General features: G+C 35.7%; 1 protein-coding gene across 2 annotated transcripts in view; it reads left to right on the forward strand.

Moving 5' to 3' along the window:
• GXYLT1 (glucoside xylosyltransferase 1) overlaps positions 1-12,161 on the forward strand; it is a 46,934-nt gene extending 34,773 nt beyond the window's left edge. Inside the window, exons 6-8 of one of the 2 annotated variants that reach the window (XM_012638434.1) lie at positions 1,736-1,859; positions 2,156-2,328; positions 11,371-12,067. In XM_012638434.1, the coding sequence (XP_012493888.1) occupies positions 1,736-1,859; positions 2,156-2,328; positions 11,371-11,532 (459 nt within the window). In that variant the 3' untranslated portion in view covers positions 11,533-12,067. Of the gene's footprint in view, positions 1-1,735; positions 1,860-2,155; positions 2,329-11,370 lie in introns of both variants that reach the window. The other variant, XM_012638435.1, reaches the window with a different exon arrangement.
• The last annotated feature ends 1,980 nt before the right edge of the window (positions 12,162-14,141 follow it).

Consider the following 14,141-nt stretch of genomic DNA (forward strand, 5'->3'; position numbering starts at 1 on the left):
GGAGTTTGAGGTTGCTGTGAGCTAGGCTGACGCCACGGCACTCACTCTAGCCCAGGCAAAAAGAGTGAGACTCTGTCTCAAAAAAAAAAAAAAAAAAAAGGCTTTGCGTTCAACTCCACCCCTTCTCACCCCAGATTCTCATGATTCATAGCTTTCTTTCAACTCAGTTGTTTCCTTAGGTATTTAACTTTGTGTTTTTAACAAGCAAGAGCATCTCCATATAGACTGAAAAGGTAACTGATGAAATTCAATATCTATTATTTATTTTTTAAAAACATGAAATATAAATTGATGGATTATTAATATAACATGTTTTTCTCAGTTCAAAAGCCAGCATTTTGCTTAATGGGGAGACAGTAGAAGCTTTCTAGTTAAAATGAAGGTGAGGATATCTATTATTATATACATCTATTACTATATACCTTACTATTAAGTAATATTTTATTAGTGGTTTTCAGCATGGAGGAATAACAAGCCCATATTAGAAACAAAAGAAACAACAAGCATAAACATTAGATAAGACATAAAATTATCATTTGCAATTGACATGTCTATATACCTGAAAACCCAAAAGAACCTATTAAAACTATTATAAACATTAAGAATGTATGGTTAATTTGGCTGGGTTGAAAATTAAAATACAGAAATCACTAGTTTTCTAAGGAGAGACAAAGCTTTGTGCTGGCTGACCCTGGGGGTTCTTTCTTAAGTAGCATAGTATGGCTCCCGACTGAAAACAATGTTGATATGCAAACTTCCCAGTTAATTTATACCCAAGAATAGGATACTACTTTTCCTAGCAGGGTTGTAACTCTGATAGCAAAGCTTACTACAGTCTTTAGAATGGGTCGAGTGAATCCTAAAATGGAAGACACCCCCCCCCAATTAAAATAGTAACAAAAGAGGTAATATACCTAGGAGCAAACTTGATAGAAAGTGGGTAAAATATATATGAAGAAATCCTTAAAATGCTAATAAGACAAAAGAACAATTAAATAGAATGGTCTGCCAGGTTTTTAAATAGGAAAATCCATCATAAAAAGGCCAATTCTCCATGAGAATTGTGTGCTATAATACAAATAGACACAAAATTGGTAAATTTCTACTACTTTGTTCATCTTCCCCTATTTCCCTCTACAACCTGGTTTTTGTCAAGCATATTGTTTTTTACTGTTTAATTGTGTTTGTGTGTGTATTTTTTTACTTGATTTATCAATTTCAAATGATCTCTTTGAACTGCCAATTATAAAAGATAAGCAAATCAGTCTGAGAATAATGGTGAGCATGGTAAAATAATAATAGCTAACACTGAGTATTTATCATGTGCCAGGTACTATTCCAAGCACTTTTTATGTATATATTAATAGTTTTAATCCTCAACAACTCCGACATAGACACAGACATAGATAACATAAGTACTAAAACTATCTGCATTTTAAGATGAAGACAATTACAATTAATGTGTTGCCACTTTCACTTTCTTTCCCGAACTTTTATTAGTTTTATCACTGCTTCATGTAGCTTCAGATCCCTTCTTTGTTATCTTCCTGTCTTCTACTGGACAGCCCTCCTCACATTTAATTTAGGGTTATAACTGTCACTTGGTTTTGTAACAGAAGGAGTTTGTATTTCTCATCATGGCTCTGTAATGGTTGCTAAGGGAACAATGAGGAACTGTCATGCTGCCATTTTAAACCTGGAAGTCTGAGGATCTTTTTCATGTTTTTATCAACAGAATGATATGACAACTGTACGACTACGATGGGGAGATATACTTATGCCATTGCTTAAAAAATACAAACTAAACATCACATGGGGAGATCAAGATCTATTAAATATCATATTTTTTCATAATCCAGGTAATTATGTAAATTTTTTTTATTTGCATTATTGTAAAAATAATCACAGATAATTAGTTTAAAAGGAAGAAATGAATTTATTTGATTTTGGCTTATATTATGGTTATCACTATGTCTAACACAGAGTAAAACTTTTCTTGAATGTTGATTTCACTGGGAGAGAGATAAATGCCAAACATTTTTTACTGTTTTAAATCTTATCTGAAGAGCTGTATTTTTAAACTAAAATTTCTACAGAATGGTAAATTTACAGAATTAGGTATGTTTGCTTTATCGTTTGGTCTTTCTTCATGTAGATAGCCTTTTTGTTTTTCCGTGTCAATGGAATTATCGACCGGATCATTGTATATATGGAAGCAATTGCCAAGAAGCAGAAGAAGAAGGAATCTTTATTCTTCATGGGAACAGAGGTGTTTATCATGATGATAAGCAACCAGCGTTTAGAGCTGTTTATGAAGCACTGAGAAATGTAAGATTTGCTTTTTTTTAAAAAAACTTTTTATTTGAAAATACTTTCAAGCTTATCTTGAGTTCGCAAGAGTAGTACAAAGAATTTCCATACATCCTTTACTCAGTACCATACATCTGGTACAATAGGTCCAGTTGTTTAATACATTAACTGATGTTAATACATCAGTTATTGACATTTTGCACTATTTGCTTTGTCGTTGGTTCTTTCTATATACATTGTTTTTTTTCTGAACCGGTTAAGTATAAGTTGCATGTATCAAGCTTTTGTAACTCTAAAAACTTTGGTGTTTTTTACTAAGAGTAAGGGGATTCTCTTATTAACTACAGTACAGATATCAAGCTTAGAAAATTTAACGCTGATACTATACTTCAGTCTATCTTCCATGTGTCTTTACTCTCCTTTGATGTAATTTCTCAGTCTGTCTTTTATGACATTGGCATTTTTGGACAGTAGACCCCCATATCCCTTCTTTTATTAGAATATTCTTCATGTTGGCTTGTCTGATATTTCCTTTTGATTAGGTTTAGGATATACACACCTGGTCAGAATACTGTATAAGTGGTGGTATGTCCTTCTTGGGCTGTCACAGTCACCATTGTCTCTCTGCCCCCATGGCTGATGTTGATTTTGATCACTTAGTCAAAATGTCCAGCTTTTCCTTGGTGTAGTTATTTTTCCTCTTATAAGCAGTCTATAAAAAGAATCTTTAAAATCATGGAAATACTCTGCTTCTCAACAAAATTTCCCCACTAGATTTAGCATCCATTGTTGGTTCTTGCTCAAACCGTCTTTACTATGGTATTTACAAATTGATGATTGTCCAACTCTAGCATTCCTTCCACACACATTATTTGGCACTCAGCATTCTGCTGTAAGGAAGAGCCCTCTCTTTTGCCCATTCATTGATCTGTGTATAATCAGTATAAACTGTTTGTTGAACTTTTTCCCCCAGTGACTTACCATACATATATAATACATTATAATACATTATTCTCTTCTTCCTCCCCACCTTTCCAGACTAAGTCTCGCTCTGTCACACAGGCTAGAACGCAGTGGCATAGTCATGGCTCACTGCAACTTCAAACTCCTGGGCTCAAGCGATCCTCCTGCCTCAGCCTCCAGAGTAGCTGGGACTATAGGCGTGTGCCACCACACCCAGCTAATTTTTAAAATTTTTTTTTTGTAGAGACCCGGGGTCTTACTCTTGTTCAGGCTGCTCTCAAACTCCTGGCCTCAAGCAGTCCTCTGTGCCTCAGCCTCCCATGGTGCTAGGATTACAGGCGTGAGCCACTGTGCTAGGCCCATTATTCCCCTCTAATTATGTTGATGCTGTGGTTGTTCTAGATTTGGCCACTGGGAGCCCCTTTGTTTACTTCTTGTGCCCTTTTGACTGTCCTTATCATTTTTTTGAGTACTTCCTTATTTTCTGGCCTAACAAAATATTCCAAGTTTATCTTACAGTTTCCCTGCCCTAGCCCTGAAATTAGTCATCTGTCAAAGGAGCTCTGGTTCCCTTTAGTAGGCTCTGGATGTTAGGAATGTTTTTTGCTACAGGAGTCTCTTTGCTTCTAAGCCTTTTGAGTGACACAGCTAGGAAGTATAAGTGTGTGTGTAAACACACGAAATCATGTGTTTATACTTGATGTCTCCAATTGCAGCCTGTTCCCCCAAGGCTCTTCCTTGCCTTCTCCTACTCTACATTTTATCTTCTTTTTCTACAGTTAGAATTCTAACTCCTGATGTCAATACATTTCCTCATTTGCTTAATCCTATAATACATGTAAAACAATTTCAGAAATGCTCCATTCATACCATTACCTCCCCTCGCCCACCCAAAACCTACTAAAAAGAGTTCAGGATTTGTTCCCAGTCCTTCCTCCTCCCCCTTGGCCCCAGAAGAGGGTGTGTACTCAATACTGTGTTCAGAAGTTACTTGGATTTGTTCTTTTTTCCCTCCTTCTCAGTGTGGTTATTTATTTATTTGAAATACATTTGGGTACATTTATTTCAATATGCCTTCAGTTTTAGGTTTTTTTTTTTTTTTTTTTTAGGTTTTTTTTTTTTTTTTTTGCTCTCCTTGTTGATATAATTTATTTGTTTAATATGTGGAATATTAATATACTTCAAAGAGTCAAAACTATATAAGGATTTACTCAGAGGTTATTACTTCTTCCCTTTTTTCCCTTTCACTCCAATCCCCCACACCCATACATTACTAATTTCATTGTTTTCTGGTTTGTCCTTCCTTCTTTTCTTTTTGTAAGATGAGCAGATGTATGTTTTATAATTTTCCTTTTCTTCCAGAAAAATTAGCACACTGTATGTATGCATTTTTTGTTTGCTTTTTTCACTTAAAATATTCTGGAAATCCATGCATTTGGATATCTTTCTCATTTTTTTTTTTTTTTAAAGCTATATGGTGCTCCATTTTTTATGTATGTACCAGAGTTTATCCAGCTAATATCTGTGTTTGAACATTTTGGTAGTTTCCAATAGTTTGAATTATAATTAATGCAACACTGCATGGCCTTGCTGTATGTATGTTTGTATTGTTGGGAGGTGGATCTTCAGAGTAAATTCTTGGAAGTGGGATTATTGGATTGAAGTTACTGCCTGTTTCCCCTCCATAGGGATTGTTTGCATTCCTGCCAACAGTTTATGAGACAGCTTGTTCCCCACATCTTCATCAACACAGTGTATTATCAAGCTTTTAAAATTTTATCATTCTAATGGGTTAGAAATGGAATATTAGTGGAGTTTTAATTTGCATTTCTCTTGTTATGAGTGAAGTTGAACATCTTTTTATATATTTAAGAACCATTTTTATATTTTTTTGGAGGGTGAGTTTTCTTTTGAGTCTTTCACCTATGAATAGATTTTTAAAAAAATAACTTTATCAAGACATAATATATATGCGATGAAGTTCACCCATTTAAAGTATATAATTCAGTAGTTTTTAGCATGTTGGCAGAGTTGTGCAGACATAACCATGAGGAAGTTTTGGTCTTCCTTCTCCCCCTCCTCCTCTTAATTATTAAAAATTGTTTGTATATTAAGGATATTAGTCTTTTATCTGTGACATATATTGTGAATATTTTCTTTCTATTTGACTTTGTTTATGGCAGTTTATGCCATTTAGAGTTTGTTTTAAAAATTTTCATAATCAAGTTTATTAACCCTTTTTTTTTTTTTAAGTCATAATTAGGAAGCCTTTTCCTATCTATGCTCAGGTTATAGAACTGGTCATAGGGGAATTCACCCACATGCTGTTTTACTTATTACATTGAGACCCTTTGCTTTATTTGGAATTTACTCTTTTGTATTAGATAAGGAATGGATATTATTTGATTCTTTTCCAAATGGTTATCCTGTTGTCTCAACACCATTTATTTAAAGTCTGTGTTTAACCCAAAGACTTAAGATATGGACTTTATCATATACCAAAATTCCATTTGTAATGTTCTGGATTTTCTGTTTTGTTCCATTGGTCTATCTATTTGTGTGCTAATACCACACTATTATAATTATTAAGGCCTCTTGCTATGTTTTAATATCTGGTAGGGCTGTTCCCACCTCGTAGCTTGTCTTGTTCAGTGTTTTCCTAGCTTTTACATATTTTTCCAAAAGCAGCAACTTGTTTAACTTCATAAAAAACTTGTTGGTATTTTACTGGGAGCATATTAGCTTTGTATATTAACTTAGAGACTGCTGACATTTTAATTTGATCTTGGTTAGGGTGTCTCAGCACAAATGTAAAGACAAATCTTTCTGTTTGTCTTATAGGAGTATTTTATAGTTTTCTTCTTACAGGTTTTGAACATATCTTAAGTTTATACTTAAGTATTGTATCTTTTTTATTGCTTTTATAAATGGAATTTTCTCTTTTAAGCATTTGCTTTATGAGTTTGGAAAAAAAATTATACTGCTCCTCCCCTCCCCCATCCCAGATATCTGTTCTCTCTTTTCTTCTTGTTCTTATAGACCCCTTTTATATAATTAAGGTAGATTGCTGGAGGAGATGATTATACTTCATATACCTCTAGATGGGTCTATGAACCAGATCTCTGTGAATATGTTAGGGACCAAGACTTGGGGCAAATCCAAGGTAGGTTTGAATTTATGCTGTTACTTAATGAGCTGTATCACTATCCATGTCAGCTAATTCACTGCTACCAAGGAAGAAGTACATGACCACTCAGCTCTCACGTAGATGTGCCATCCATTCTGCTACACTATGCTTAAGCTTAGTGGGTGAAAGCAAAACAAATAAATAATGGGAGTGCTAGTTTGATTTAAGTGTGGGGGTAAGAAGAGCTGATGGACCCCTGTTTGCTAGATCCTCACTATTTGCTAGTGACTGAAAACTTCTGGCTTAGTATAGCCTCATTGATTACAATGAGAGTAAAAACACTTAACTATGATCCATCATAACACAGACTGTACTAAAATAGTGAAAGCGTGTATCAGTGTTGCTTTGGAAGGCCTCATTGAAGAGGAGGTATTTAAAGTGGGCCCTAAAGAATGAGTAAGAGTTTGCTAGATGCGTGGGGCAGTCAGGGCCGAGAACTGCTGGAGAAAATGGTTCAGAGGCTGTGAAAAGATCCATGGAGAGGTCAGGCATTGGGCTATTCATTTTGACTGGAGTGGTGGATGAAGGTTGGCAGGGACTGGGATGCAGATGGATTTGGAGATGGTGTGGCTTACTAAGGTAATGATGTGCCATGATAAGGAATTGAAGTTTTCTCCTGGACATCAGTGTTTCTCACACTTGGTGGTGAAGTGCCAACAGCATTGTAGGCTATGATTTTGTGTGTCATCTGCTAAGTTCCTTGTCCTATAAACTTGACAGATAAGGTTTCTAAATAGTTTATCAGGATATGACTGTACTCACTGAAGAATTATAAAATTTAGTGTTGATGTTCATTTTAATGTAGCAGGCCTTGTGTGCCCTCAGAAATTAATATTGTATTTTAATAATGTTTTATTATGGGTTGTCAGAAGGTGATAAAAACGAAGAAAAGTACTTTTGGGGTTCTGAGACTTTGTAGGATAGAAATGAAATGCATTCTTATAAAAATGTGATTCCTTTGTTTCCTTTGAGCATTTAAAAAAATCTGTTATTAGAGAATTAAATCTCCTTAATTTTATTTGGTCTTATTTTTGGCTTATAAATAGATACCTTTAAAAATCTGAGTAATAGTTTTAAGTTGATTAATTACACTTGATTTTTTGAAAACCAATTTTAAAAGGATTTCAAATACCAAATTAATGATTTTTTTGTGTTTGTTTTTGGGTCTGTGTTAACTACAGCTTATATATATCCATTTTTCAACTTAATGAAGTTAATCAGTCTTTTATGGTGCTCTTGGTTAGTGTTTTTATCTTCCCTTATGTATAATTCAGGGAGAAGTATAATTTTTTTTAAAGAATTGTATTCGGATAAGGGTATTTATGCAACTTTCAGACAGGAGCTTAGTCATAGCCATGGAATGTAGTGAGCAATATGAATTATAAAGGATGTGAACCATCTTTAAAATGTAAATGCATGGTTATGTCTACCAGCAAATCCATTTTTATAGTCCATACATATTTGTTAAATATTAGTTATTGAATGAATACAAATATTAAGTTTAAAAATTGCAAATCCAAAATGGGAACAAAACATTTTATGGCTCTATAAGGTATTTTCAGCTTTATGTATTTCATTCTGAGTTATATTTCTTGGTGTTTCTGTGTTAACTTTGATATACTTCATACCCTGTTTATATTTGCAAAACTATTAATATCTCCGCAAAGGAGTCCTGAAGTTTTCCTTTCTGCAGTACCACCTTATATATAGTTGACACTCAGGATGTGTTGATTGAACGACCATTCCGCCATACTTTTCAAACATGTTCTGTTCTCTGAAAATGCCTTGTATTTCCTAATTATAGTCATCATAGTCTCATATATTTCCTGCCTTTCAACTGGCAGTCTTGTATATAGAGCATAACCTTCCTAAAAATTTGTGTACTGGGTACTGTGCCATTGAAAAGAGGGAATGATTAACTTGTAAGAGGTGCTTCTTAGAGGAGCTGATGTTTGAATGAGCTGTAAGGATGATGAGTACCTGGCAGAGAAGGACAGGTGAGGACAAGTGAGGCACAGTATACAGTGTGGAAAGAGATCTGAAGTCAGATGAGGGCACATGTGGGCTTTGGGAAAGGGATTCCAAAATGTAGGTTATACCCTGCACAGCTCTGTGGGCACTGCAGATTGTGTGAATGGCAGAATACAGTTATATATGTATATATATATATATGTGAGGAAATTTTGGTAATTTATCATCTTCTTCCTTAAAGGTCAAATTGTTTGTGTCATATGGTAGGCTAAAAGAGCTAACTCATGAGACACTTTTTATTTCGGAAAATATTTTTTTTTTTTTTGAGACAGAGTCTCACTCTCTTGCCTGGGGCGAGTGCCGTGGCGTCAGCCTAGCTCACAGCAACCTCAAACTCCTGGGCTCAAGCAATCCTCCTGCCTCAGCCTCCTGAGTAGCTGGGATTACAGGCACGTGCCACCATGTCCGGCTAATTTTTTCTACCTATATTTTTAGCTGTCCAATTAATTTCTTTCCATTTTTTGGTAGAGACGGGGTCTCGCTCTTGCTCAGGCTGGTCTCGAACTCCTGAGCTCAGAACAATCCGCCCACCTCGGCCTCCCAGAGTGCTAGGATTACAGGCGTGAGCCACCGCGCCCGGCCCGGAAAATATTTTTTAAAGGGCTTTTTTCCCCCAGTGAAGAACAAAAAATTTTTTTAACCACAAACACTGGGATTTAAATCACATGAAAATGAATGAACTAGATCTCAAGAACTGCATAGTCCTGGGAATCAGCAGTCTTCCTCTAATTCTTAAATGCCTTTACAATGTTTTCATTTTATTGTCATCGTAGAGTAAAACAAAAAAAGAAATCATAGTTTGGTCTTCCTGTTATCCATCTCTCAACCAGTTGTTCAAGTATGTTTTTTTGACAGCATCACTTGAAGAGATGTACCTTCTTTAACCTGGCTGCCACTTTTAACCCCAAAACAAACCTAGGCATATCTGTTATATAGTAAGCACTTTTCCCAGTTTTCCACCATTCATTGAGCTTCATCCTTCAACAGGATTTTTGAAACTGACTTAGAACAGTTTCGTTTGCTTGATGTCTGGATAAGCAGTGCTTTGTGGTAGTGAGGTGCCTGGACTTTTGGAGCTAAGCTGCTGGGGCAGAATCCTGGCTTAGCCACTTACCAGATTTGTAACTGGGGGGAAATCCTCTCTTGCTGCCTTAGTTGCTTCATTGTAAAATGGGCATAATATTACCTGTATTATAAAGTTATCATGAGGCTTAAATGCATTAATACATGTATAGCACTTAGAGTGGCACCTGGCATGTAGGAAGCACTCTGTGTGCTATTTTTACTTTCATTATATTTTCATTACATTGCTCCTAGCTAAACTTCCCTTTTCCCCGTTTTTTTGCCTTCAAAACAATTTTAGATATTTATCTTCACTATGTGTGATTGATTTTTAAAAATCACTCCCAGTGATGGTTTAAGGCAGTTAATGCTCAACAGTTTTCTTTCTCAAGAAATACCAAGGTTTAGAATCTCTTTGCATCTCTACAGTGATAAAATCCATGTTATGAATAAGCCTCTAAGTTCATCCTGTTCTCTGTAGGTTGACTCTGCCTTCCTACTGACTCATTAATTGTGGCTGGGCAGTGCTTTGATTTCCTCTCCCTTAGTGTGCTAGTGAACCTCAATGATAACCAGGTCATTTGCAGCCCTGGGAGATTTCAGGTTCTGAATTTCCTTTGTGATTTTGCGTTTTTAATTGACTTCAGACTTTCATGTAGAGCATTCTATTTTCAATCTCCATCCATCTTTCTCCTTGGAAATATACCTACTTGGAAATACTAAAATCACAAAATCTACCTGGTTAAAAATACTGCAATTACAGATTATTTCCACTGAACTACCACTGTAGTCTTTTCTGAAATATATTCCTTGGGATATTAATATATTTTATAGTAAAAAAAAAAAAAAAGGACTCTAGTCAAAAATATATTTTGGAACTAGCAGGGCAAACAACATTCAACATATGTATTTTCTGTTTTACTTTTTAGACTTTTTCATGTGCCAATGTGAATCCCTATGAAGAGTACATAATATTTGACAGTTCTGAAATTTACTTATCCTTGGGGTCCTTTTGTACAGTTAGGGTTCTTTGGGAAATGCTGAACTGTTATCATCTTGCACTCCTCCCACTCCATGCCTCTGTCTCATTTCTTTCTAGTCCAGCCTCAACATGATTACCAGAGTGATTTTTGGAAGGTTGGGGCACATGTAAAGCCTTTTTTTTTTTTTTTAACCAGTCGAGCTTTGATTAGTTTCTCCCAGATACCTTCAGAGTTTTTGGTCATCTTCTTCCACCAGTGTCTGGGTCTTCTCTGCTCCTGTACATGTTGCACAGGCTTGTAATGCCCTGTCCCCATTACCTCTTCTCTGAAATGCTTTCTGTGATTCTACAAGAGATTTAGTATGACTGTTCCCTTCTCTAATGTGAGATGATTGTTCTGTTTAATTTGTTGAAAATACTGGCTGGGCGCCATGGCTCCTGCCTGTAATCCCAGCACTTTGGGAGGCCAAGACAGAAGGATTGCTTGAGGTCAGGAGTTTGAGACCAGCCTGAGCACCATAGGAAGACCCCGTCTCTACAAAAAATAAAAAAAATTAGCTTGGTGTGGCGGCATGTGCCTATACTCGGGGGGCTGAGGCAGGAGGATTGCTGGAGCCCGGGAGTTTGAGGTTGCAGTGAGCTACGATGGTACCACTGCACTGTAGCCCAGGCAGCAAAGGAAGATCCTGTCTCAAAAAAGAAAGAAAATACTTGTTGAGCATATAATTTCTGTGAGATATTAAATGGAGGTTGTTAATATTAAACTGATAGAAATCATTTGGAAAAATAATTAAATTTTTATATGTATCTTTGCCTTTTTATTTTCTTTCTCTAGTGTTCTTTTGAAGATGAGGACATCCGTTCCTTATTTAAGTCTTTAGAACTGGAACTACAAAAGACAGTGCATACATACTGTGGAAAAATTTACAAAATATTTATCAAACAACTAACAAAAAGCATAGGAGATCGTTATGACAGACCGCCAAAGGAAAGGTGATTCTTGGTGACTGCTGAATCAAGTGGATGAAAACAACAAAGTATCAGAGGATTAATGTGAAGGAATAGTCTCAGATGAAGTATTCAGAAAGGAATTATTCATCTCCAGAATAATTTTTTTCCTAAAGAAGTTAAATGGGCAGTATATTCATGTAGTGAAGAATAAGTTAAAATCTTGGGCTCCCGCAAGAAACATTTTTGATCTCTGATGTTTTATAATGTTACTTGCTATCATTCCAGTATTGATTAAAATATAGAATGGTTTTGGCCTGCAGACTTCTGTTGACTCTTACTCTCAAGTGAGTAAGAGCGGTGGGTCTGTATGGATGGAGAAAATGTACCTCATACACAGTGGAAACACTCAGACTGTGAGTATAGCAATAATTTTATGTCAGCACTAACCTCACTTGAAATGTGTGAGAAAAAAGATGTTTACAGGAGCAGAAAAGGTTCTGTTTCTAAAGAAATGTGATGTAACCATTGACAATCTATGTGTGCCTTTATACATTTCATCTCTGAAAATATTTTTGTGACAATCATGTTAAAATTATTTTTAGATTATAAGTAAGCTGCATGTTAAAAATTGAGCTACATAAGAAAGAGGAAAAATAGTGGAAACCTTGGGGTTTTAATCTGTGTGTGTGTGTGTGTGTGGTGTGTGTGTGTGTGTGTGTGTGTGTCTATGAGGGTGTATGAGAGGGAGAGAATGCAGTGTTTTCATTTTGTATGTGTTAAACTGTCTTGCCAAAACTCAGATCTAAGATTGTTATTAAATAGATATCTGGGGAAATTTTTTATCACTTTAAATGAAAATTTTCAGCTTTACTGGGCATTCTGGAAGCAAAATCTATTATGCTGATAAAGTAAAAACCTTGATAGTATACTAATATGGTGGTGGAAAATGCGATAGACCAAAATACATAAGCTATATACTGCCTGTGATCAGTAATTTTAGTTACAACAGAGTAGAAAAACGTGTCCATTTAAACTTCTACCTCGTGATGGCTTTGCAAGATATTTTTGAAGAATCAAATGAATAGAGCCTTACTTTATGTTAGACAACTTTGGTAGATGATTTGGATTAAGAAGATTGTTACATCTGACTATAAAAAAAAGTGGTTTTGATCAGGTTAATGTGAATATCTTTCTTTTTTGAGCATCACTTAAGACAGTTAATATTTCTACATCTTGAAGATGAGAAAAATATTACTTCTCTTGGCATTCTTGACCTGCTGTCTAATATAACTATAGATTTTGAGTTCTTAGCATGTACTGTACTGGGGCACATAACTCATTTTACTGATTGCTATATGGTTATTCACCTTTTCTCTCTTTGATCTTTTAATGCTCAAATAGAGAAGGGAAAATCATGAAGGAAAAATACCACTCGTGAAAATTGTGGCAGTTGTCTTTGTGAAACATAGTGCCCTCTGCAGAGACATGGAATATACAGAAAGAGATGGTTAGTACAGTTGGCGCGTCTTCTGCAGTTCAGCCAGGGACAAATTGAGAGAGAAAGGTTTAAGAAGGGCAGATTGGAAGTTGATGACCGGCCCAGTACTCTTAGAACAGATCAGTTGGAGAACATGAGCTGTGCTTCCTTTGCAGAATGCCATGGTGAATATAGGAACCTGTGAACTGTGTTGAAATTGAGCTTGCTCAGTAGAAAATGAGAATCCTAAAATTTTGAAGTTTGCAGGGTGTATATAAGATCATGTCTAGTGGTTCACAAATAAGACCATTGCCTGCTTGGCTATCTAAGATTCTTATTGGGAGCTTGTTAAGAATAGATATTGAGCGTCGTCACCCTTTGGAGACTGGTATATTATGTCTAAGATGGGGGTCTGCAAAAAAATTTTTTGACAAAGAGATTTAAAAATTATGCAAAAGTAGAGTAGTGCATTGGTACTGAACATCCAGATATAACATCAGTATCTTACCATATTTCCCTCATCTATCCCCTACCCTTTTTTTTTTTTTTTTTTGGTGAAGTATCTTAAAATCCCAGACATTGTGTTATTTCACTGCTGTGAACATTTTGGTAACGACAGTTGACATAATACTCAACAAAAGTAGCAGCAGTCCTCTAGCTTCATCTCATATCCAGTCCTTAAGCAAATTTCCCTGATCGTCTCCAATATACCATCTTTAGTTGGTGTATTGGAATCAGGTTACAGAAATAAGTTACATTATGATTCTGTTTTTAATAATCACTTCAGATGATTTTGATATTAGCTAGTTTGGGAACCACTGGAAGTTATTTTGCCAACTTGAAAGTTGAAGTTAGGACGCCACAATTCTTGGCACGGTTGGTGTATTATAACTGATTTTGAAATAGAGGACGCACTTGGGGTTGTTAGCAAGATACAAATTTATATGAGTAAGTTCCTTAAGATTTAATTTTCTCAGTGAATGGAGAATCTCAGCCCTGTGGGCTCTATGTGATTGATTGGGCACTGTGTTGAGTGTGGTCATAGTTTAATCCAACTGGACTATATTCTGTGGTCTCAGTCGTGTTGTGGCTTATTTACATTGTTACATACTCTGCTTGGTGGATCTTGGGAAGGTTCTTCATCTGGTCTGTTAAGACTTGACCTAATTGATCATTGT

Source organism: Propithecus coquereli, unplaced genomic scaffold, assembly GCF_000956105.1.
Source record: "Propithecus coquereli isolate 6110/MARCELLA unplaced genomic scaffold, Pcoq_1.0 Scaffold13, whole genome shotgun sequence".
In the NCBI taxonomy this organism is placed as follows: Eukaryota; Metazoa; Chordata; class Mammalia; order Primates; family Indriidae; genus Propithecus; species Propithecus coquereli.